This window comes from Musa acuminata, chromosome BXJ1-4, assembly GCF_036884655.1.
Source record: "Musa acuminata AAA Group cultivar baxijiao chromosome BXJ1-4, Cavendish_Baxijiao_AAA, whole genome shotgun sequence".
Taxonomy (NCBI): Eukaryota; Viridiplantae; Streptophyta; class Magnoliopsida; order Zingiberales; family Musaceae; genus Musa; species Musa acuminata.
Genome location: NC_088330.1, coordinates 11,677,593 through 11,701,952, shown reverse-complemented (window position 1 = coordinate 11,701,952; position 24,360 = coordinate 11,677,593). Strand labels below are relative to the sequence as shown.

Here is a 24,360-nt window from a genome sequence, read left to right as displayed (position 1 = left end):
TACATGCAATAGATACATAATAATCAGATAACGAAAACGTACATCACATCCGATGGTGTACTCTCCCAACAATATATGGAGACACATACTTCACGGGATAGATGATCATGGATGTGATGTACGCCTTCGTTATCTGATAATCCATGATCATCAGTAGACTAGTGCATCCACGATCATTATTAGATTGGTTATCCATGTTGGAAGTGCCACATATGAAAGGAGATATGGGCTCATCACAATGAGAAGCCACCAATAAACATAGTATAGAGGATCATACACCAAGTATAATCTCCTATAATATTTGATCACACCAATTTCTTAGATACATGCGTGAATGAATGGATGATCATGTAAATAAACGATCAAATAACAAGGCATACATCACACCCGATGATGCATTGTGATGAGCTCGTAACTCATTTCATATGTTGCACTTCCAACATGGACCACTAATCTAGTCATATATAGACTATATGATAACAATTATATCAATATCATAAACTTAAAAAATATAAAATAATAATTATTTTTAAATTATATATTCAAATAAATTTTTTTAAATTTATCACATCATAAAGATATACATCAATATCTTAATAGTCCTCAATCAACAAAAATCCTAATTGGAATAACTTACTTGACTTAAGCCAAACTTAATTCAATTATGACCAAACGGAACTAACCTCAAATCCTTATAGAATCGGTTTGGAATCATCATAGACTAGTTTAATGTAGATTTGATTAATCTCGATTAGATTAAGTAGGTTTGAACTAGTCAAGTTGGTTTGAAATCACTGTAAACCAGCTTTAATCGATCAAACATATCTAATTTAGTCAATTAACGAGTTCAAACTAATAAAGGGAGAGGAAATCAGACTATGTTGTATAATACTAGACCAAATCAAACCGACCCACCTAAGTCTTGGATGGGTCACATGTGTCACATGTGCTTGTATCAAGTAATAGTTTGGACTGAGGTACAATAGGTTGGATAGAGGAGTGACAATGTGTCTAGAGCTAATCACATAGTTGGGCAGGCTCAACTTCATAGATTAGGCTAAGCCTCACTCACAAGTTGGGTTAAACCTGACCATTGAACGGGGCCATGCTTGGCAAGTGGGTTGGGTTATGCTTAGATACAGAATTGAGGTCATGTTTAACCATATAAACTGAGTCATACATAGCTACATAAGTTGGACCATACTTAGCCACATAGGTTTGGTTGTACCCTGTCACATGGGTTGGTTGTTACTTGGTCATATGAGTTGGATTGTACTTTGCCACATAGGTTGAGTCGTACATGATCATATGAGCTAAATCGTACCTAGTCACTACTAGTCATAAGTTCCTTGTAAGCTAATTACGTGAGTGATGACACGTGTGACACACTACACCATCTTTTTACTTATTTTTATTATTGGTATTTTTTTCACTTTATGTTATATATTGTATATTATGATATCAACGAATCTATACAATGAAAATTAGATCGTGATGAGATCACGATAATGAGACTGATTCGTCTTTAAATATAGATCCTAAATAATCTCAACCATAGATTACTCGAGAGGGACATTCAGATAATCAGACAGACTAGTGTGTTATATACCTGTATATATGATGTAGACGGTTGGTCTCATAGTTGCTCATGTGGGAACATTGGAGATACAATTCTAGTAGTCATTGGAGAATAAGTTCACTGATTGATCCGCTTACGAAATGCTAAATGGTTGATGATACCTCATTGTCAGACAGTAATTCTGTGGTCCTAGCTATGTATTAGTCCTTAGACTTGAGACACCAAAGATATCCTATATAGTACTCCACTCTTTGATAATGGACTTATAGATTTAGAAGTTTTAGATCTAGCACAACTAGTCATTCAAAGTGATAACCAACCTTACGAGGGTAATTGAGTGTCAATAAAAGATCATTCGCTCTTGGTATCATGAAAAAAATATCCTATATATTCTTGGTCAAGTAAATCCTTAGCCAATGTCATTCAGATTGAGAGAGAATGAGTTCTCTAGGAGAATCCAATTAGAGCGAGACCCGAATAAATTTCGTATGGGCTTGGCAGCACCATGTTAGATATGGTCTCTATGATATTAGATGGATAAGAGATTATAGATAGACAATAACTAAGGACAAATATGTTCAATGAATTGTATTCCCATATATCGTCTGAGAACTATGGTGTAGTGGCATAGTACATCCGTAGTCGATGAGTCAAGTGAATTATTAAGAAGATAATAATTCACTAAGTTAGTATGACTCATAGCCAACTCGATATTACACTTAGAGGGTCACACACATATAGTAGGTGTTACAATAAGTAAAGCTTCGGATTTGAAATATCCATTAAAGCCCTTATCTTATTGGATATATAGTAAACTCCTGAATTATTGGATCTTTTGGGTGAGACCTAATAAGAGTAAATAAAGATTATTGGATTGAGATCCACTAATTCAAAAGGCTTGGGTGATTAGATAGAGATCCAGTACCCAATAGGGTAGGATTCATTATAGTTAAAAGGTAGGACCTCTGTAAATACAGGGGCCAAAAGGTGGCATAGGCTAGTCTTCTCTTGGTCGCCCCTCTTATTCTCCTCCCTCTCCTCTCTCCTTCAGTCGATAGCCCTAGTTTGGTGGATAGTAAGAAAGGTCAGCCCCTTCTTGATCACAGTGTAGGCCTTGTGGTGTGTGTAGAGAGAAATATTGTACTACAATTTGAGGAGTATTGTCGCCACATCTATCATGTTGATCATTGATATAGAGGTGGATCGTTGACCTCCTTCATTATCTTCTATACATTTATGATTTTTTAGGGATAAACAATCTCCCTAAGTAACAAATCTCCAATGATACGTATAGTTTTCAGTTTTATGATTTTTTAGTGCACTAATCGTTGTATAATGATAATATATTTTTCTTGGAAAATCTGGATTTTTATTTTTTGTTCTTCGACTGTGCATGTCCAGATTTCCAAATAGCTATATGAGTTGGATTATGCTTGGCTACATGTATTAGGTCATACCTTACCATATAGGCTGGCTACAACCCGAGCACATGGGCTAGGTCATACCTAGTCTCATGGATTGAGCTGTACCTGGCCACATGGGCTGGATTGTACATAACCACATGGGTTAGGCCGACCAGGTGTGACAAATCAACCTGACTCGAGTAAACCCCAATTAGACTCCTCTTTATCAACTTAGATTTTAATATTTTAAAATATTAAAGAATAACTCAAATTCATGAATTAAAGAATTTAAATTTATGATGTTAAAATTAAAACTAATTAAATTATAAAAATAATACATAATTCTTGAAACATAGATATATCTTATTAAATAAATTAGAACTTTATGTTAATCCAAAAATAAGTTAATATTTAAATTAATATTAAAATTCACTTGAGCTTAAAAGATAAATATAAATCAAATAATCATTCTAACAATAAATTAATTATCATTATTTATTAATTATAAAATTAAAAAAAAAATGAAATTAGAACATTATTATGTATCATAAAATTTTAACAATCCCAATATGAAGATTTCAAAACATAACAATCCCTTTATATAGAAAAAGATTAGATCTCCTCGTAAGTAATAATTTATTTTTTATTTTTATTTATTTATTTTATTTTCATAGATAAAATGAGAAATATAATATTTATTTTTATGATTTATATACAAAAAATAGAATATAAACTATTTACTTCCTAAAAATCATATCACTCATTAAGAAATAAATCAATTAATAATTTAATTTATTAGTATAATTCCTAACTTGTTCACATGATTAAAAAAATTAATTTTAATCATTTTCTTAACTATAATACATAAACATTGAGGTAAATAATAAATTAATATATTATTTATAATAATTAATTTATGTTAAGGGCAGAATTAATGGTGATTATATTATGTCTTTTTAATTATCATTGATCATAAATTATTATAATATTATTTTTTTTAAATTTATAATTAATTTGATTGAGATTAGGAGTCTATTTAGATTATTAATAGTATTTTTGAGTAGATCATATAATGTTTTTATTATGATGACCAAAATATTATAATTGACTAAAAATATTATAATAGTTCAAAATATTATAAAAAGTAGAAAATTTTTGAATGACAGTTTAAGTATTTTTTAAAATTAATCAAAGACAATTTAAACATATTAAAATATATGAGTATTTTATAAGAAATACGATATGAAATGAATGCGGAGAATGTGAAAATGACATAATATTGGAGATTGGAATGTATAATTAATTTCATGTGGAAGGGCACGTGAGAAAATCGTGAACGTGGGTCCCGCAGCGACCCGAACCGGAGTGCTCTCATCGTTTGGGCCTCTGCTCTCGTGCTTCCATGGCGTCCTTCGCCATCTCCCCTTTCATCCCTTCCTCGGCTCCTCGCCTGCTGCCGTCGAACTCTTTCCATTCCTTTTCCCTGCCTCTCCTCTCACATCGCCGCCTTCGCTCTCCGGCCCGAGCCTCCGAGAGGTTGTCGTCCTACCATAAGGTACTCGAATCTTCTCTATCTAAGCCATAAGAGGCTGCTCGAATCTTCTCCAAGAGGCCATAAATTAACTTTAGTAATCGTAAAATTGGAATTTTGGCCCACAGGAGAAGGTAGCGGTGGTCCTGGACCCTGGAGCCTGGGTTGGCGATATTGGCGGCGAAGAGAGTGGCGGGGAGGATGACGATTACAATGAGGAGGACGAGGAGGAACAAGACCAGAGTTTGGATCTCATCGTAGGTTTTCTTTATAGCGTTTTCAGAAAGATCTCTCGGTCGATGCGGAAGGCCGCTCGGTCGGTGCTACCGCCTTTCATTCCCTCGAAATTGGTGCGTTCTTCACCTTTGATTCATTGATTTGTTTTCCTTTTTTATGTTGGGATGAAGCGAAGTTCGTGCTTTGATGATTACGAGGTGCTTTTGGCTGACCATTTGTGGTGGGATTTTGGAATAGGTGGGGTTCTCGGTCAATGGGGTTTTGATACTGGCCTTCCTGTGGATTCTTAAGGCATTTCTTGAGGTAATTCTATTTCTTTGTTTCCCTCTGTATGTTCTTGTACTTCTCGTGGCTCTTGTTCAAAGGGCGCCTTCTTATCGCTTCAGAAACCCTGTTTTGAGGAGGCTGAATGATTCTCGGTCATGATTTATTATTTGGTGATTCTACTTATCAAATCAAGATAATGATTGCAATATTCTTAAATGTAGCTTGGTAATGAACAAGCTTATTGGAAGATGAATTTGTGTATTTAAGCTAAAATATATAATTGGTAGCAGATATTAGCTTTCGCGATTTAGTTATCCCTCGTTCTTTGGTTGCTGTGGTTGGATCACCTTCAGTAGGAAAGGATTCTTTGTTTTCTGTGCATCTCAATGGTGGGTTCAAACAAGAATTTCAATAATTTTGTTGCTGCCATTATTAGCACATCGGAGAGGGAGGACATAATTAGTATATGGAATTATGATTGCTTCAATCTTTCCTCAAGGAAACCCAATGGCAACTAGGAGAGTAAGAAGTCTCTCACAGACTTGTATCTTGCTCTTTTATGTTTCATCCAGGTGTTATTCTTGAATATGGAAATACTATATGATTATTCCTCTCAAAAGATAAACATTGATGGGAAATACCGGTTGTCCATTAATTACGACAGGAAGTCCTTTAAACATAACACTTGACCAATCCATTTATACATTTTGAACACATCCAATGCATCTCTGGCTTCACATTCCCTCTGTTATATCTGAAAGCAAAGACGTTTCAAACATATAGTTCCTTTCGATTGTTTCTTGAACTTAAATCCAATTTATAAACCCTTTGTGTTTCTAAAAGAGTCCTTAACCTGTGATCTATAAATAGAGCACTTATGCAAGTCATGTTCTATGCCCTCGTGGCACATATGATGTGTTCTTCTTTTGCTTCGTTTGAAGTATGTAAAGAAATTTTGTTTTTTCACCACCACTGCATTTGTACCGAGCACCTATTGTCTCTTTTAATAAATTCTTCAGAATCATTTTCTCCGTGTGGAAATTTTGCATTCACTTGAGATAGGTGTCACCGCCTGCGCAAATCTCTAGTTGATAAATCATGGTATTGTAAGTTTCTTTTCTGGAATGAGCATGATGACATGTTTAGGATGTGGTTTGCCCGCTAACCTGCAAAAATGTTCCTTTTCTCTAGGTTGTAGACTGTACTATGGTATTCATTTCTTGGTTCTAGATTATTGGGTACTCGAGTTGATGCAAGCACTGATCTTCATTTTCTATCTGGTCTTTTGCTTCTGTTTACTCTGAATTTCTATTTAAAATCTTTTAAGAAAATTCCGATACAAATCTTGCGTACTCTGTCAATAATGGGCTTTTTAGGGTATTTGTTACAAGTTAAGTTAATATATTGCAGCCTATTTTTGCTTTTTCAAAATGATAAATTATTTCTATGCTTTTATACTATAGAATAGATTGTTTCTAATAGTTCAGGGCATTTTACTGCTAGAAAAGGTAGAAGAAAAATTCTCTTCTTTTTGCAAGGTGTTGTACTTTGGTCTTTGTTCTCTTAAGAATAGTCCTCGCCTTATTCCGCTTGGGTTTGATATCCTTATACTTGGCTAGACCTTGATATCTTGGTCTCCCTGATATTAGGAGACAGACAGAACAGAGAACCGGAAGTTGGCTATAAGGGACTCCTTGACGTTGTCATTTCATTCCCATTTTTCCTTAGCTAATGCAGGTGACTTAATGATGCTTATATTAGGAAGAATAAACAGATAATAGCTAGACCTACTTTAAGATTAGTCAATATGGATCCAGGAAAGCGATTAGTTAGACCAGATTACAAACCCAATATGACATGCAGTGGATGTAAGAGCTCAAAAGTAAATGGAAGAAGAAAGGATGAGGGAGAGTGATAATATGTAGAGAAACCAATCAAGTGGCCACCTCCGAATTGTGTTAATATTAGGCTTTTTAGGACATCTCTAGGTGCATAGGATACTTATAATCTGGATACTGTTAAAACTCAGGCTATGCTCTCCGTATGTAGAAGAATCACAACACCGCCGTCGTAAAACCTCCATCCAGATTGAGAACTTGACAGATGCATATTTACAGAACATGCTTGGCTTATGTCAAGGAAAATATACAGACGGATATTATCCGGCCCACCTCTTGCCTCAGAAGAAGGATTCTATTTATTCCTCTGCATCACGTCTAACGCAACCAAACAAGAACCTGTTCTATGCTTAGCTTGTGTACAAATTGTTTCATTTGGATTTCTGTGTTTCGCTTAACCATCTTGATTCGATCTCTTGTCCAACCGCAGGTTGTCTGCACGCTAGGCAGCATGGTGTTCGTTAGCATGCTGCTTGTCCGGGGGATATGGTCCTTTGTGACTTACACGATGGAAAACCAATACAACTATGCAAGCAGGAATGACGAAGAGGGCAGCAGATGGAGTGGTGTCGGTGCTGCATGATTCATGGTCCTCCTCATTTTATGAGGAAGCACTGAGACCTCAAGTCTGTACATATCTTGGTGTCATTTGGGGAGGACTAATTTCTATGATGCTTTTTAACTTGCCACACCAGAATTATAAACCAGATTCAAGCCCATTGACAATGTCAAAACTCGACTACCCAAGCCGGCCGGCATTCTTGTGTTGTTGTTGCACAAGTTCCATTCACAACAGGAATGTATAGTGTTACAGCAGCAGCAGCAGCAACAGGATTCATCACTCCAAAGCTGCAGCAAAAGAGACAAGCCAACAGATGAAACCTGGAAGCACCGACGCCTCCCAGGCTCCACACGAAACTTGAAGGCTGCTGCTTTTCCAAGTTTCATATTGTGTTAATGTGCAAGCGTGGCTGCCACCAACCTTCCTCCCTCTTGCCTCGACTTCAAGGGGAGGAAGATGAGCCAGAGGCGGCTCCCACCTCACATGCATGCCCTCTCTGATGCGCGCACCGAGCAAACATGAGTTGGGAGCCGTATTTGCCGCAACTTTTTTGGCTGGCTGCTCCCCAAAGGATCAGTGAAGATTATTGGACAAAATGTATGGTCCTTCAAATCTTATTTTCTTCACATTTAATGAATTTTTGTATTCTTTCTTCATCTTCCTTATGGCTTTCTCTTCACAGAGGAAACCATACGAGACGGAAGTCTCGCTCGCCGTGGCTTCGCCCTGCTACCGTACTTCGTTCGACTCCGCCATCGTCTTTTTCCTCTCTACAGTATAATTAATGATCAGAGTTCGACGTGTGTGACATTGCAAGTAAGCTAAAAAACGAATTATTTCTTAGTCTAATAGAAAATGATTCAAATAAAATAATATATAGTTCACGTTGACGTTTCTACCCTACCACCAAGTCACATTGCAGTTCAAACAAAGCTGCCTCTCGCACCAGTTTGTACGACCAGAATGTCTTTTTCCACATGATCTGCCCCACTCTAATTTTGTAAACAGGTGAATAAGTCATCCGATTGGTGCGACCTTTTCTGCCATGAATTCACCTAATCCGATATATAACGAGTTGCAGTCACATCATGCACCCTTTTACGTGGACCAAATGTCATGTCACCTTCGCCAGGTAGCCATTTAGAAATGGGCAGCATCATCTGCACAATTCACTTTGTTCCAGGCGTCACTGCCCATGCCTTCTCACGTTTTGACTGTGTTCTTTGACAAACGTTGCACAATTCAATTATTGCCCGAGTGATCTATAAAGGTGTCCAAAGCTTGGTTTATGATATATCTATGAAAAGCTCTTACTGTTAACTACTTAGTTTAGTGTCCTTTCCGTAGATATGACAAAAGCAAGAATCTGGAACTCGTATGTCGGGGTAGAGAAGAAGTTCGGAGAGTATACGAGAGTTTGTAGATTAGAATGACGCTTTATCGATCAAAGAGCCCACGACATGAGTTCCAACACTAATCATCTTCTCACTCTCTCTGTGGGCTTCTCACGGAGTAATTCTTGGTTTAGACCGACGGCCTCCACCGCTCCTTCGCAGCGACAACCATCAACATGATTTGACGTGGGACAAGAAGAGCCCTCTCACTTGCGTCCCTCTCTCTCTCTCTCTCGGCCTGCTGGTTCGCAGCTACATCCATCAACATGATTTGACGTGGGGCAAGAAGAGCCCTCTCCCCCTCCCCCCACACCCCTTCTCTCTCTCTCTCCTTCTTGGTTTTCCCACCATCCCTGAGACCCAATTCCTTCCGCACCTCTCCGACTGTTTCAGTAAAGGTCTGTCGGAGAATCCACTGTAGGCCTCTCTCGCCTCAGGTTCGATCATTAGGCTTCCATCAAATCAAACTCTGGAAAGCTGAACTTTTCGGGTTAAAGATGGAGGAACTTTACCAAGTCGAAGTGTACCAGAGAGACGCTACGGGGCTCATCCAAACATCCTCTCCATCTTTAGCTGCGTCCGCTACGACAAGCAAAGTATTAACAGTAGCAGCAGTAGCTGCACCTCCTGCTTTTTTCCATGGAAAAGCACACTGTTGGGCGGATCCTCTTTCCTTCACCACCACCCACCACCATCCCCTGCACCCTGAAACCTCATCCTCCTCATCACCTCAAGATGCATTTCAAAGAAGAGCAGCTGCCTCTTCAAGTGACATAGATACCATCAAGGCTAGCATCATTTCACACCCTCAGTACTCCAGCCTTCTCTCTGCCTACGTCAATTGCCAAAAGGTAAATTAACCCTATCAGCTCCACTGAAACTACACCTGTATCTCACCACGCAACCTGTGCTAGTAATTATCTCATGTGTTGGCAGATAGGAGCTCCACCAGCTGTGGCAGACCGGCTATCAGCAACCGCTGGAGAGCTCGAGGCAAGGCAGCGAGCGGCGTTGAGCAGAAGCCATCCCTTGACTGATCCTGATCTTGATCGATTCATGGTCATATATAAGATCCTTCGTCTATACGCGGGACATATTGATAGTTAAGCTTGTTTTCCTCCATTGATCGTTGTTTTGAGTTCTCTACCATCGGAATTATGATAGGAAGCTTACTGCCAAGTGCTTGTGAAGTACAAGGAAGAGCTAACGAGGCCAGTGGAGGAGGCCAAGGAGTTCCTCAGAAGGGCCGAATCCCAGCTCAACTCCATCACCGACGGTTCCCTTCATCTTCTTTCCTCTGGTAACTTATTCCCCAGGCTAGCAGTACTAGTTTGCTTTCATTACCATCGATATAGTCTGTTCTCTAGATTATATTGTTCTACGGTAGTAGCCATACATACACATCTATAGCCAGCAATAGAATAACATAGGCAACAATGTGTAAGACGGATTCATATGGCCTTGTCACGAGGATACAGTAGTAGTAATCGCATAATCATCTTTGGAAATTAAGCTAGAATTTTTAGGACTGTTAGGTGCATATCTTAGGGTTCCTAAGACGACACTGCTTCCTGCCTGGACAATAAGCGTTGCATCATTATTGCTTTCAACTTTTCTTTGGAATTGGAGAATTGCATGAATGAAAAAGATCCACGAAAGCTTGACCAATTACTCCTTACGAACACATGTGAAATGATAAACTCTGTTTCATCTATCAGTCAAACTTGTACATGGTTTGATGATAAATAAAAAGACACTGAAGTCATCAAAAATGAAGCTCACAGCATCCGACGCACTTCATGCCAATTTATTGCCATGTTTTACATCCATCCAACATCGCCAGCTTTTGCTACTAATTCCACTATAATTCCAAGGGTACCTTCTGTGTGAGGTGGCACCACAGCACACCTATGTGAAGCACATGGCCTCCATCTTTATTCTCTTGTACGCATGAGTCACATATATATATATATATATATACACACTCTTTCTGATGGCCAGAGATGTACGATCACCGAACATTTGTTAGTCTTGCAGACACGTAAAACAAATTCTTTGTAGAGAGAGAAAGAGCGAGTCATATGCTCGCTGGGACTATTTCTTTGGCAACATCTTGGTGCGCTCATCCATGCAAGTGAAGCATGTACGCTTTGTTAGTCGCCCGTGTGCTCCACGTACTGGCCGTGGGAGATGTTGCTTTCAACTCCTCCATGCATGGTCTTTCACCTTGAGAGATCGCGTGCGCCCATCAAGGGCACATTTTGGTTTGCTGAGATTTTGAAGAATTTAGGTCCGAGTCAAATTTATTAGAAATAAATATCTGTGAGACCAAAAAGATAACTTAGAATCATTGTTACCTATACTAAGCATGACTTTTAACCTCCTAATAAACTTCAAATTTTAGACTGAATAGATGTCAAATTTAACTGAAATATGATCGTTAGATATGTTTCTTATTATTTTTATCACTTATCTGATTGTTATGTGCACTATAATTTCCTGCAATCTCATATTTGGTGTCAATATATATGTATGTATATATATATATATATATATATATATATATATATATATATATATATATATGTATGTATATATATCTTTCACATAAAGAGATGAAAAAAAACAAAAAAACAAAAACTGTGATGTTTATCGCTTCCACCGATTCAGTATACGTTTCCCCAACACGATGGGATACATTAGTAGAGCTCACATAAACATCCAGCTTATAAGTCGTACAGCTTTCTCTTGTGATGCAGATGAGAACAGCGGAGGTTGTTCCTCGGCAGAGGATCAAGAAGCAGGTGGAAGCAAGACTCGACTTCCTAAGATCGACCAGTGCGGCGAGGAAGTAGAGTTAAAGAACTTCCTCCTGAAGAGGTACAGTGGGCACATGAGCAGCCTCAGGCAAGAGCTGTCCAAAAAGAAGAAGAAGAAAGGAAAGCTCCCCAAAGAAGCCATCGAGAAGCTACTCAGCTGGTGGGAGCTGCACTACAAATGGCCATACCCATCAGTACGTCTTACCGACTCGCAACCCTTCCCGCAACGGCCATAACTCAAAAAGTCTCAAACCCTAATGCCTGTGCCCGAAACATGCGCAGGAATCGGAGAAGAGAGCGTTGGCAGAATCGACAGGACTTGACCAGAAGCAGATCAGTAACTGGTTCATAAACCAGAGAAAGCGACACTGGAAGCCAGCCAAAGACGAGCAATTCATCATGACGGATGGCTACGATCCATCGAATGCTGCTGCTCTTCATGCGGATGGAGGCTTCATGAGTGACGGCCGATGTCACGCAGGACAATGATGGACCCTGATATAGTCTTGGAACTGCTTGATTCGTGGAAAACCATACGCAGGCCGATATGGATTAATGGTTCTTCGGCCTGATGATGAAGGTTTAATTGGGCTGGATTTGATTCAAAATATCATATTGGGCTCTATCATTTGACGAAAGCACAGCTATCTGTAATCATCAGTCCAGTGTTTGGAAAGGAACCGATAAAAGAAGTGCTTTAAATACGAAGAATACCAAAGAACTATTACAACGACGACATTTTACTTCCCATGGTGGCAGATCATTGCTTCCCTAGGAATAGTTTGACTGTCCTTATATGTCCCCAGGAGACGGTCAACGACAACCATCAAAGATCGTTGAAGTAAATGTTTGGTGGTGATCTGTTGAATTTTAGGAGATCGACGCGGAGTCAGAAATTTCAGCAGACATCGGCAACGACAACCATCATAAATTGTTGAAGCTTTAGGTTGGTGGTGGTGGCGATGGGTTGAATAGTAGGAGATCCAGACGAAGAAAGAGAGCTGGTATCTGCAGATATGGCAGAACAAAAACGCTTCAGGTTGGTGGTGGTGGCGATGGCAGAATAAATAAGCTTCGGTGAATGAATCCAAATTGCTACACGGCAGGAGAAGCTCGACGACTGGCCGAAGCAGTGAAGTCATGCAGCTTCCGTTTCCCTCTTGCTGGCGAGAAATCTACTCATACCGCGCGGTAGGAGTACGAAGGCTTCTTTTCCTTTGTGTACGTGCACAGGTTTCCTGCAGCCCAACTATAGGTGTTGACGATGGTTATATATGCATCGAAAGGCTAATTAAGAATCAGGGCTTGTTATCAGACACAGATGAAGAAGCATCATCAAGCTGACAGGTAGAGAGTTTGGTAAGACGGGCATAGACAAGTATGTAAGCTCTACGCATTAGAGATGTCATCGGTTGTTTACCTAAACAATAAAGCATCCATTGGAGCAGAAGGAGCTGAAAGGTTGAGTACAAATAGTGCTTGGTCAATTCTCCACCAAGTTTTCTGAATCAGATCCATGATGTTATAAGTTTAAAGATCGGTAATATAATTCTCACAGGTATGTTTGATGTTTAAGAGTCTCATGGCTGGGTAGCTATTGGAAATAGCACAACAAGTGTGTGTATATGTCAAGGACATCTGAGTTTGCCACGGAGCAAACGGAGAAATGTTTGCTTCCATGGCTTGCTGAATCAAAAACAAGGACAACATGGCTATTGCTTGGACTAAAACTAAAACCCAATCAAGAGCCTCACCGATCACTACACAACTTCCTCTTTACCAGTCTCTACTTTGTGCTGGATCTTCCGTGAACTGGTGGGATCGCGACGCCCATCTCTTTCTTCCACTGAAGCAATACCATGCAGGTTGGAGTCCCTGGGTTCTCGTGGAAGTACCCGCTTGTTCCCACCTTGGATGGAGCTCCCCTCTGGTTCCTCTGTTTGGGCAGTTCGATGTGGCTCGCTGTTGACGATCACTGCATTCTCTGTCTCGGACTTCTTTTTCCATGGAAGTTGATCTTGAAGTGGATGCGAATTGGATGGATGTCGTAGAGCCATAACATCCATCGTGGTTTGTCTTTTCGGAGTCTCTGCAGTATGATTCTTCCGGACATCGGTTTGTTTCTTCGACGAATATGTTGATCCCAACTCCAATTCTGTTCGATCATCGGATCCATTTGCTGAATGCGTCTGCGGTTTTGTCTCATTGAATATGCGATCTGCAGTTTCTAATTCGGTTTGGTCATCCACGCCATCATCAGCTTCACCGGTTGTGCTTGTGGTCACCTTAACGTCAGGCACAGTCGAGTTGTCCTCACGAGCCACACTCGAATGAGTTCCTTTGGATGAATCGAACGGTCCAATTCCAGATTCAGGTTCTCTAACCGGAACAAAATGATCAACAGCGCTAGAAGCATCATCAGCTGTGAAGCTTCTTTCCCGTGCCTCCTGAGTTAGTTCTTCGTGTTCTACGTGTTGACTGTCACTGTGGACTACCTCGCTGGCCGCGTCATCGGCTTTAAAGCTTTTTTCTCGAGCCTCATGAGACTGCTCTTCGTGTTCTTGATCCTCTAACGCACCCGTTTTCTTTTCATCTTTGTCTACTCCGTGAGCGGTATGCTCCTTGTGCTCAGCCTCCTCAGCTGGATGCTCATCATGCAAGTCCTCTTTCGCTCTGGTATCAGGCACAGAATCCGCCTCGACTGTGCGTGGGAGGAGGTCCTTCCTGCCAAAGCTAGCGATCTCAGACCGCGCCTCGTCAGCTCCGAACCTTTCCTCGTAGGCCTTCCTCCGATCATGGGAGTGCTTCATCTGGTAAAGCAACCAGACACAAACAGCAACCAACATGCATATCTGGAGAGCATTCTTCGCCTTGAATCCCCCTTTTGCTCTGTGGTTCCTACTGGATACCTGCCTCAGCATGTTGGCTTTCCTATGTAACCAAGCACTCGTCTTCTCCACCGGTCCTAATAGTATTTCTCTCCTCCTATTTAGCGACTCTGTTCCTCTGCAAGACAAAGACACCTAAAACCAGTGTCTGATTTTAATGCACGGTTATTTGGTCTTTTTCCAAGATAACAAACAATAATATCGCCCCAAGTTCACAGCATCCAGAGAGAATAAAGCTATGAAGTTGATGATTTGTGATGTCTTGTTAGCCCAAAAGCTGATGATCATACAAGTTATGTGACAGGAGAGGGAAGGGGAAACAACATGCAACTATTGTATAAGATGAAGAGGAAACTTTGTGATGTCTTGTTAGCCCAAAAGCTGATGATCATACAAGTTATGTGACAGGAGAGGGAAGGGGAAACAACATGCAACTATTGTATAAGATGAAGAGGAAACAATCCACATATATCAAAATCCAAGCTCCACCAAATACGAACGGATAAAAAAGTAAAAGCAGGCGCACACAAAGAACAAGAGATTAAAAGAAAGAAAAGTTTACCCATCAATCAAATGGAGAAACACTAGAACGGCATACCTAAAAGAGTTCTTGCTGTTTGCTCAGTGCTGGCTCATGGAGGAGGGAAAGGGAGAGAGAGAGAGAGAGAGAGAGGGAGAGGGAGAACAGTACAGAGGTGATTTTAATGAGGCCTTCCGTGGTCAAAGTCTGGAAGCTACATCCATGAAAGCAACCACGGTGCAGTAACAATCTTCACCTAATAACTTGGTGAGAGATGTGTCTGACAGGAAGAGACTTTTGAGCAAAATTTTCCATTGGTCCTGCATTTATGTATCAGCCAATACTATCAGATGTTCCTTGTTGGACGGCATCACGGTCCATTATTGCTGACTAAAAGCGACCCCAATTCATCTTCTGCAATTGTTCACTTAATGATTTTTTTCTTTTCTTTTCTTTTGTCAATGTACTCAAATCTTCTTCCACTTTGTACTGTGTCACAGTATTTGTCTTGTATTGATAAAAATATTATAATTGGATTTATTTGGATTGTGAAAGTAACGGGAAAAAAAGGGAAGTAATTTTAAAAATGAGATTTCTTACTGAAACAACTCAAAAATATTTTTTTTGTACAAGAATTTACTATATCTATATTTATATATATATATTATCGGCGAAATTGGTCACGGTCAACCCACGTGGTAGTTATGGGATTAGGCACCACCAGCAGATGCTGCATTTACTATTTATGAAGAAAGGCAATTAACTATACAGTAAACAAAAGTCGCAATGTGCCAATTACATAAACTCAACTATATGATTTTTTTCATGTTTATTTTTCTAATGTTGAGTTAATATCACTTATCATAGCTAAGTGGTCAGAAATCCTTTTGTTTGTTCTGATGATATTTTTCATAAGTCACTTTCTAGCTCTTCTCGTGGCATTAATAATATCAACTGGCTTATCTTATTTGATCATTACATGGATTATTCACGAGCGACGTGTTTTTTGTTAAAAAAAGAAAAACTAAAGAATTTTATTGACAAAAGGGAACGATAAAATCTAAATTCAAAAAATAAATTCTTATAAAAGCTAAAGAATTTATTGGTCCCTCATTAATTAGGGCAGAAGAGTTGATACTTGGAGTTGTATGCTGATAATTTCAATGGGGATTGACATCCGCTCATTGAGTTGTCGAGAAATAGTCTTCACGCAGATTGACATAATAATAATAATATTATTATTATTTCATTTTGACTTGTGATAGATGTTAGGCTGACTTCATCATCAGTGATGATAATTGTGTAGCACGATTTAACAAGTGATAATTCACGCTCGAATAAATTAAAATTTAATTGTTGGAATAAAATTACAATCCGAATTAACTTGATGGATTAGGAATTAAAGATCGGTGATGTGAGAATTATGAAAAAGATTGTGAGATCTATAACATATAAAGATTAATCCTATCTGATTAATCTTTTAAACTCCGTCCTGCTGTAAGTGCTTGCAAGCTCACTTTACTCTTCATGGATCGATTGGTGCGTGTGGGCCTCTGTCTCCCCTTCCACAGCATTCAAATCCGGTAAAACCTATGGAACCAAGCGAAGACAAAGGTTGACGCTCCACCTGTCGAGAAGCGCATCAAGTTCTTTCCCAAAGCGTCTGCGCTGGGCTTCGAGCTTGTTCGCTCTGTTGTTGGGCCTTGTCCTCCATTTTTCACCGTGCCATTGCTTCTGCGCGGATCTCTGGTTGTTCAATCGGTGCGACGAAAAGAAACCCGTGAGAATTCTTTTTATGAACAGGCGTTGTGTGTGATAGCATATGAGATTTTTGTAATACTACGATGAAATCTCTCTACTTCGTAGATGAAATTTTTTTTTCTCAATCTATATAAATAGTGAGAGAACATATCAATGCTAGACAGCTTCTTCAATAATTTTTCATTCTTCTATCTCTTTTAACATGATATCAGAGCCATAGTCACAGTAATATGAGGGCTCTATCTCGTCTCAGAACCACGGTGACCAAGTATTCCACCACTGTCGGTGCGTCATTCTTTAGGGAGAACCTCGGCAATAGCAAAGCGCTCGGGGAGGGCGAGTTCGAGAAACTCGTCCCAACGTACACCTACGTCGCTACCTATGTATACCTATGCCGTTGCTTCTTCTCCTCCGACTGTAAAGGGTGGGTAACGCCAATGTGCTACTGCGCCATTACTTCTTCTCCTCTGGTTGTAAAGGGCAGCGCCACTGTGCCACTGCGTCACTGCTTCTCCTCTTCCGGCACCGCTGCTTCTCCTCATCTGGATGGAAAGGGCAGCGTCGTTGTGCTGTTGCACCATTGCTTCTCCCCTTCCAGCCTCACTAGAGATCGACGGGACTCCTCCACTACGCAGCAGCTTCCTCTACTGTATAATCCCAAGGAAGCTGCAACTGCATCCTCTTCCGTGGTCAACCAAGCTGTCGCCGCCTTCGTCGAGAAGGGCATCGATCATGTAAAGAGTCGTGATCAAGTATAAGATTCGCCTCCTTCTCCGATCTCTTTCCTGTCTCACTGGCTTTGATCTCCCCTTTTCAGCACGCCTCCACGAGATCCTTGGTGATGAGGGTAATAATAATGATGGGACATGAACTAACGTCACCCACTCCCGGGTGACGTCTCCTAAGTCACGCAGACCGAGAAGTTGCGGGGGTCGCTTGCCTCGGTCTGACCTGACAGCGCCTGGCCGAAGCAGACCAAAACGTCGACCGAGGCACGTCGCCATCCTGTAGGAGCCCGGTCCTTCACGCAACGCCATTGCCGATATCAGACGTTATCCAAGGTACGACCTTTCTCCCTGCAAGCGGGCACATCAGGAAACGATGACCTTCCCTATAAAAACCCTCGCGTTCAGAACGAAGAGAGAGGGAGATCAAAATAAGAAAAACCTCCTGAGACTATCGACTGACTTGATCGTCGGAGGGGTCAGGTCGGGCTCTCCCGACCCGACCTGTGTGCAGGTACAAAGATGGAGTGCCTCCCACCGAACCCTCAGGCGAGGGATCCCCTCTCGGAGAAAACAGTGACCCCGTTGCGATTGAACCATCGCGGTCGGCTACCTCAGTAGTCTTAAGGGTCGTTCAGGAAGATCTCCAATCATTCGGACTCGAACCCAACCATATTGGCCCCGAGGCTACGGCGTAAAGATGTTGACACTAACACTTGGCAATCACCCTGCGAAGCCTACTACGCACCTTCGTGGGGAACCACTGCAATCTTCTTTCCCCACCCACGATGCTCTCCCTCGACTTCTCCGCTCGCCGCTTAGTGCATCTCAAATTGCGACGGAAGCAACGCAGATCTACCTGAGATCTGCCTCTCAAACTGTAGCCTCTACAATCTCAGGGGTGCTGCGACATCTCCGCGGCCATTTCCCGGCCCACAACAGCTGCCGGCAGCTTCCTCTACTATGGTCTCTTCCAGGCTCCCCACAGCAACTTCTTTGCCGCAACAGCTTCAACAGCCGCAGTAGTGATCTGCAGCAGCTACGATCTATAGTAGCTGCAACTGCTGCAATCGCCGTAGCAATGATCTGCCGCAGCAGCGAGCTACAACAGTGGCAGCAGCCTCTTCCCTCCCTCATTCTCCAACTTCTATGACATGATCGTCTGAGAAGAATCAAGTTCAACATGCCTTGCTGCAACTATTTGCAGGCAAAAAAAAAAACTAGGATGTCTTCGTTCTCTTCTTCTGATATTCCAATTCCTATCTCTACACGGACTCACACTTCTTCTCCTACAGGGCTTATCTCCATCAATGCTGTCACACTAATCCCTTTCAAGTTATCAAAGGGTGGCAACTATACATTATGGTTGGGTCAATTTTCTAATCTCTTATTTAGATACGACTTGTTAGGCTACATTGATGGCTCTTTTAGTTGTTCGTCATGTTGGGAAATCTTGGGGGCGACATCACATGCACAACGGAAGAACAAGAAAAACAAAATCCCTGATTCCCAAAGAGATGTTCGTCGTCGTGCGAAGATTGGTGCGTAAAATCCGCGAAACTGAAAAACTGCGTATAGAGTAGATTGTATTACCTAGGGAGATCATATATCCCTGTTTCCTTACAGATCTTTAGGAGAGGGTGAAGGAGGTTAAGCGTCCTCCTCTCTAGCGGTGATCCACACAGTAGGGCTGCGACGACGCTCCTCAAAACTCTAAGTCTGCTCTGAGGTGGAGGGGGAAGGAGAATAGGAGAGGCAAGTAAAGGCTCTAGCCTATGAGGCTCTGAATCCTCCTATTTATAGAGGTCCCCTATCAAACCCTAATGGATCCTCCCCTAGTGGGTATTGGATCTGCATCCAATAACCCAAGTCTTTTAGATTAGTGGATCTCTATCCAATAATCTCTCATGGGCTCTTATTGGATCTCGTCCATGGGATCCAATAATTCATGGGCTTATTGGATATCCAATAAGATAAGGGCTTCGTCGGATATCTCATATCCGAACCTCTACTCATCGCAATGCCTACCATATGTGTGTGACCCTTTAGGCCCAATATCGAGTTGGCCGTGAGTCATACCTGTCAGAACTCCTTCTAACTCAGTGAATTATTATCTCTGTAATAATTCACTCGACTCATCGACTACGGATGTACTAGGCCACTACGCCGTAGTCCCCAGACGATATAGGGGAATCCAATCCATTGGACCCGTCTGTCCTCAGTTATCGTGTACCTATAGTGCCTCATCCATCTAATATCCCAGAGACCATATATCGAGCATGGTGATGTCAGACCCATACGGTTTCTACTCGAGTCTCACTCTAATCGAATTCTCTCGGAGAACTCTTTCTCTCTCAACCCGAATGACCCTCGCTAGGGATTTGTCTGAGCAAGAACACATGAGATATTTCTCTCATGACGTTGAGAGTGGATGATCCTCTATCGACACTCAATAGCCCACGTAAGGTCGACTACCACTCCCAATGACCAACTATACTAGATCTGGGACAATCTTGTTAGGATCGAGAGCACTAAGAGGGGGGGGGGGGGGGGGGGGGGGTGAATTAGTGCAGCGGATATTTTTCAGCGATTAAAAAACGAAAGCTGCGTTCGTTCGATAAAGCCGATTCTAAGATTACTTATGATTAAGTGCAGTTTACGTTTAAACACAGTTAGCGTCTAAACGCAGTTTGCGTCTAAATGCAGATTGCGTCTAAACTCAGATTGCGTCTAAGCGCAGTTTGCGTCTTAGCGCAGATTGCGTCTAAGCGCAGATTGCGTCTAAATGCAGTTTGCGTCTAGAAGCAGTTTAAGCAGAAGTATAAAGACAGTGTGCTGCTATTGTTCAGCTCAAAACGTAATCTGCAAAAAAACAGATTTACGTCTAAACGCAGATTTACGTCTAGACGCAGATTTACGTCTAAACGCAGATTTACGTCTTAGACGCAGATTTACGTCTAAACTTTGAAACTCGTTTGTATACTCGCAGAAGGCAGTATGCAGTTGAAATCAAGACGTAAACATGAACTGAGATCTGATGATTGTGCGAGGAAAGCCGATTTACGTCTAAATGCAGTTTTACGTCTAAATGCAGTTTTACGTCTAAATGTTGAAACTCGTTCGTAAAATAGCAGAGGACAGTTTGCAGTTATCAATAGAATCAAAATGTAAGTGTAAACTGCAAAGAAACTCGTTCGTGAAAGCACGGAAGACGGTTCTGCAGAATCAAACGTAAACGTAAACAGTAATGTACGAAAACACGAATTTACGTCTGAATGCAGATTCAGAAGAACAGCACTTAGAACTTGTTCGTGAAAGCGCAGAGAGCAGTAGTAATGAAGGAGGTTTGCAGTAATGATAAAGTGCTAAAAAATAAACGCAAACCAGAGATTTAGAGTGGTTCGGTCAGCCTTGACCTACTCCACTTTTGGCTTCCTCCACCGACGAGGTTGCCGACGTCAACTAGGAGCCTTCCTTCAATAGGCGAAGGCCAACTACCCTCTTACAGATTCACTCCTTTTGACGGGCTCAGGAGACAACCCTTACAAATGTTTTCTCTCCTCTCTTTACAACTCAAACTTGAAGAACAGAAGGAGGAGGAAAACTAGCAGTTTTGAGCTCTAAGAACCACTGAAAAGATCAAGATTTCGGCTTGAGTTCTTGCTGTCTCAGTGCTGAATGGGTGGGGTATTTATAGGCCCCAACCCAATTCAAATTTGGAGCTCAAAACGATCAAATCCCGGAATTCCGGGATCAGGCGGTTGCACCTCCTGACTGGAGAGGTTGCACCGCCTGGCAGAGCTCGAAGACTGAGCTCAGGCGGTGCCACCTCTCTGCCAGGGAGGTTGCACCGCCCAGTCTTGCTCGAAGACTGAGCTCAGGCGGTGCCACCTCTCTGTCAGGGAGGTTGCACCGCCCAGTCTAGCTCGAAGACTGAGCTCAGACGGTGCCACCTCCCGGCTGGGGAGGTTGCACCGCCCAGTCTCGCTGGGAGGCTTAGCCCAGGCGGTGCCACCTCCTGGCCTGGGCGGTTGCACCTCCTGGTGCAATCAGGGTCCGAATGGTTCATTCCATTCGGCCCAATTTCAATCTTTCAGGGGCCCAATTGCCCCAAGATTAAGCCAATGGGATCACCTCCCATTTTCTAACTTAATCAACGTGCTAACTACGATTAGATCTAAGACAATTTCTGCAGCTTTGCTTCGGTGCGTCAATCGCTTCTTCCGGCGAGTTTCCGACGAACTTCCGTCGATCATCCGATGAACCCTCGGTGATGCTCCTGCGGACTTCCGGCAAACTCCTGGACTTTGCGACGATCCACTTGGCAAGTTCCGACGAGCTTCGCTTGGCAAGCTTCTGGACTTCTCGGATCTGTTCTCGCAGAACCTCCGACGACCGTCCGAACTTCCGTCGAACTCTCGAACTTCCAATGTGATCATGAACTTGACTCCGGCGCAACTCCTGCTGCTTGTCTTTCTTCCATCGTAGTTAATCCTGCACACTCAAACCAAAAACTTCGATCGAGACAATTAATCCTAAGCAATTAACCAAGTTGTCCGGCATGTCATTGGTCCCTCGACACTTCGTCCGATTCTTCGGCTCATCGTCCTCTCCTGCGGCCTATTGCCCAATCGGCCAGTTGACTCCGCAACTCCGATATCCTTGGCGCAATACCCGCTCTTCTTGGCCCGATGCCCGAGTCCACGGCCCGAAGCCTTCTGTCGATACGTCGACCGATCCACCAGCCCGACGTCCAATCTTCTGACATGTTCCTCCGGCACAACATGATTTTCCTGCTTTAATTGTCTCATCCTGATCAAAGCATCCTGCGTCACTCAAAATGCAGATTAAATCATAAACATATATCAAGTAGTTTCATTATCAAAATACGAGATTCAACAATCTCCCCCTTTTTGATGACAACTACTTGATGACGGAGTTAAACTTAACTCCCGGAGTTTAAACAAACTCCCCCTATCAATATACCTTATTGATAGAACCTTGAATTCAAGCTGAATTCAAGTCATTGCAATATTCATCATGAATACTTGCAACACGTCAACATGAACATATGCATAAACTTATGCATCACATGTCATGTCATCAACATACTTCTCCCCCTTTGTCATCAACAAAAAGGAGAAGTATCACAATCAAGTGTTTGTGATATTGGTTCAACTTATTGCATGAAAAACATATTATCAAGTTTTATCATCATGCAGTTTTGAAGCCAAAAAATTTAGCAAATGTTACATCATGCTTAGAATATTCAGGCTATGAAGTTTCAGATATGCAAGTTCTACAGTATACAAGATAGCACTTTTATAACATGCAAGCTAGCAAATTAGAGATGTTCAAGAAGGCAACTCTTGCTTCTTGAAATATGCAAATTTGTCAAGTTTTGCTAGAGGTGCAAGTTAGCATTTTTGCCTCTTGAGATAGGCAAGATAGCACATATGCTTCTTTTGAGATAGCAACTTTTCGCTTCTCTTTAGACTACAAGCTAGCAATTTTTACGATATACAAGTTTCGCAATATATAAGCTAGCAAAAACTTCGAAAGCAAATGCAAGATAACTTTCTTGTGTAGGCTCATGATTATTGCTTCCTATTGTAATGTGCAGGTTGCAAGTCGTGCTTCTTGAGATATTCAAAATGGTGATGTTCAAGAAGACAACTTTTGCTTCTTGAAATAAGCAAGTTAGCAATCTTTGCTACTTAAGATAGGCAAGCTAGCAATCAAGTTTTTGCATCTTCTTGACTTGTGCAAGCTAGCTATCTCCCCCTTTGTCATTGTCAAAAAGAAAGGAAGAATACAGTTTTGTAGTTCTTTTTCCTTTTACAACGATTTCAAAATCATGACAAAGGATGAATAATCAAGTTATGAATGTCAAGATAATTTTTCATCATGAATATTTTATCATTGCATTATCATAAGTTGAAGTATTACATGCATAATATCATATCATCATTCATAATTACATTAATGTTTCAATATAGCAATTTCTTCTCAAAATGTGTAACTTAGCACTCATCATGATTTACATCATTTGCAATACATCACATCATAATTAGAAAGCACAAGTATTGCATGCATAATTGCAAATCATAAATGTTTCATATCATTATGGTATTAATTTTGTCAAATTATATCCTACCATGCATGATCAATAACTCCTCATTTGTATTTCATGCATTATTTCATTTCATCTCATAAGGAATATCAAGAAAAGTTATTGGATGAGGAGATAAATATTTTATGAATACACGGAATTGTATAAAAATCATATCATAAGTGTTTCGTGTATTCATATTATCACATGAAGCATATTATCATTTTTGAGATTCATAACATGAATAACGTTATTACTATTTCATCAAAATCAATTTCGAGATTCACACAATATTATGAAATCATTAATCTCGATAAGATGGGAAAAACATTTTCTTTTTAAGTGATTCTTTTAACACATCATAAAAAACTCATTCATAATTCAAGTGATTTACAAGATATCATAAATGAATTTATCACTTGTATTTTATCAAAATCGAGAATTCTAGAGATAGAAAATGATTGAAGCATTAATGCATGATTCATATTTAAAGTGTATCTTATGTCGTAAATACGAATCAAGCTTTTGTCAAATCTGAAATCATCCTCAAAATTACGTTCAATAAATTCATGTATGACAAGCATAGATTTATTGAAAAATCAATAAGATAGAGGATTACATTTCAAGTGTTCATCAATTGTAGCATTTCATCATATGGTAAGAT

The 24,360-nt window shown here is 40.8% G+C and overlaps 3 protein-coding genes across 5 annotated transcripts; 2 read left to right on the top strand and 1 right to left on the bottom strand.

The window, feature by feature from the left end:
• Positions 1-4,319: 4,319 nt before the first annotated feature.
• On the top strand, positions 4,320-7,662 carry LOC135648994 (protein SHORT HYPOCOTYL IN WHITE LIGHT 1-like). Its single transcript, XM_065167065.1, has 4 exons — positions 4,320-4,537; positions 4,642-4,863; positions 4,988-5,053; positions 7,346-7,662. The coding sequence occupies exons 1-4, from the start codon at positions 4,385-4,387 to the stop codon at positions 7,496-7,498; spliced, it is 594 nt and encodes a 197-aa protein (XP_065023137.1). The 5' UTR covers positions 4,320-4,384; the 3' UTR covers positions 7,499-7,662.
• Positions 7,663-9,159: 1,497 nt separating this feature from the next.
• Positions 9,160-12,423, top strand: LOC103981447 (homeobox protein knotted-1-like 6). 2 transcript variants are annotated; one of them, XM_018825630.2, is made up of 5 exons: positions 9,160-9,722; positions 9,808-9,930; positions 10,036-10,171; positions 11,613-11,884; positions 11,973-12,423. In XM_018825630.2, exons 1-5 carry the CDS (start codon positions 9,369-9,371, stop codon positions 12,177-12,179), a joined length of 1,092 nt encoding a protein of 363 aa, XP_018681175.2. In that variant the 5' UTR covers positions 9,160-9,368; the 3' UTR covers positions 12,180-12,423. The 2 variants fall into 2 exon arrangements, with proteins under 2 accessions (XP_018681175.2, XP_009396452.2); XM_009398177.3 differs by having other exon boundaries at positions 9,197-9,722; positions 11,631-11,884.
• An 862-nt stretch (positions 12,424-13,285) lies between these two features.
• Positions 13,286-15,304, bottom strand: LOC135648977 (uncharacterized). Of its 2 annotated transcripts, none has more exons than XM_065167032.1 (2): positions 15,177-15,304; positions 13,286-14,713 (listed from the first exon to the last, which is right to left on the bottom strand). In XM_065167032.1, exon 2 carries the CDS (start codon positions 14,609-14,611, stop codon positions 13,451-13,453), a length of 1,161 nt encoding a protein of 386 aa, XP_065023104.1. In that variant the 5' UTR covers positions 14,612-14,713; positions 15,177-15,304; the 3' UTR covers positions 13,286-13,450. The 2 variants fall into 2 exon arrangements, with proteins under 2 accessions (XP_065023104.1, XP_065023114.1); XM_065167042.1 differs by having other exon boundaries at positions 13,286-14,696; positions 15,177-15,212.
• Between the last annotated feature and the right edge of the window lie 9,056 nt (positions 15,305-24,360).

Bases quoted from the DNA above. Each gene is read 5' to 3' on its own strand.
- LOC103981447 (XM_018825630.2), top strand. From the start codon at position 9,369: ATGGAGGAACTTTACCAAGTCGAAGTGTACCAGAGAGACGCTACGGGG. The intron at 9,723-9,807 runs GTAAATTAACCC...ATGTGTTGGCAG, and splicing joins CCTACGTCAATTGCCAAAAG to ATAGGAGCTCCACCAGCTGT. The intron at 11,885-11,972 runs GTACGTCTTACC...AAACATGCGCAG, and splicing joins ACAAATGGCCATACCCATCA to GAATCGGAGAAGAGAGCGTT.
- LOC135648994 (XM_065167065.1), top strand. From the start codon at position 4,385: ATGGCGTCCTTCGCCATCTCCCCTTTCATCCCTTCCTCGGCTCCTCGC. The intron at 4,538-4,641 runs GTACTCGAATCT...TTTGGCCCACAG, and splicing joins GGTTGTCGTCCTACCATAAG to GAGAAGGTAGCGGTGGTCCT. The intron at 4,864-4,987 runs GTGCGTTCTTCA...ATTTTGGAATAG, and splicing joins CTTTCATTCCCTCGAAATTG to GTGGGGTTCTCGGTCAATGG.
- LOC135648977 (XM_065167032.1), bottom strand. From the start codon at position 14,611: ATGCTGAGGCAGGTATCCAGTAGGAACCACAGAGCAAAAGGGGGATTC.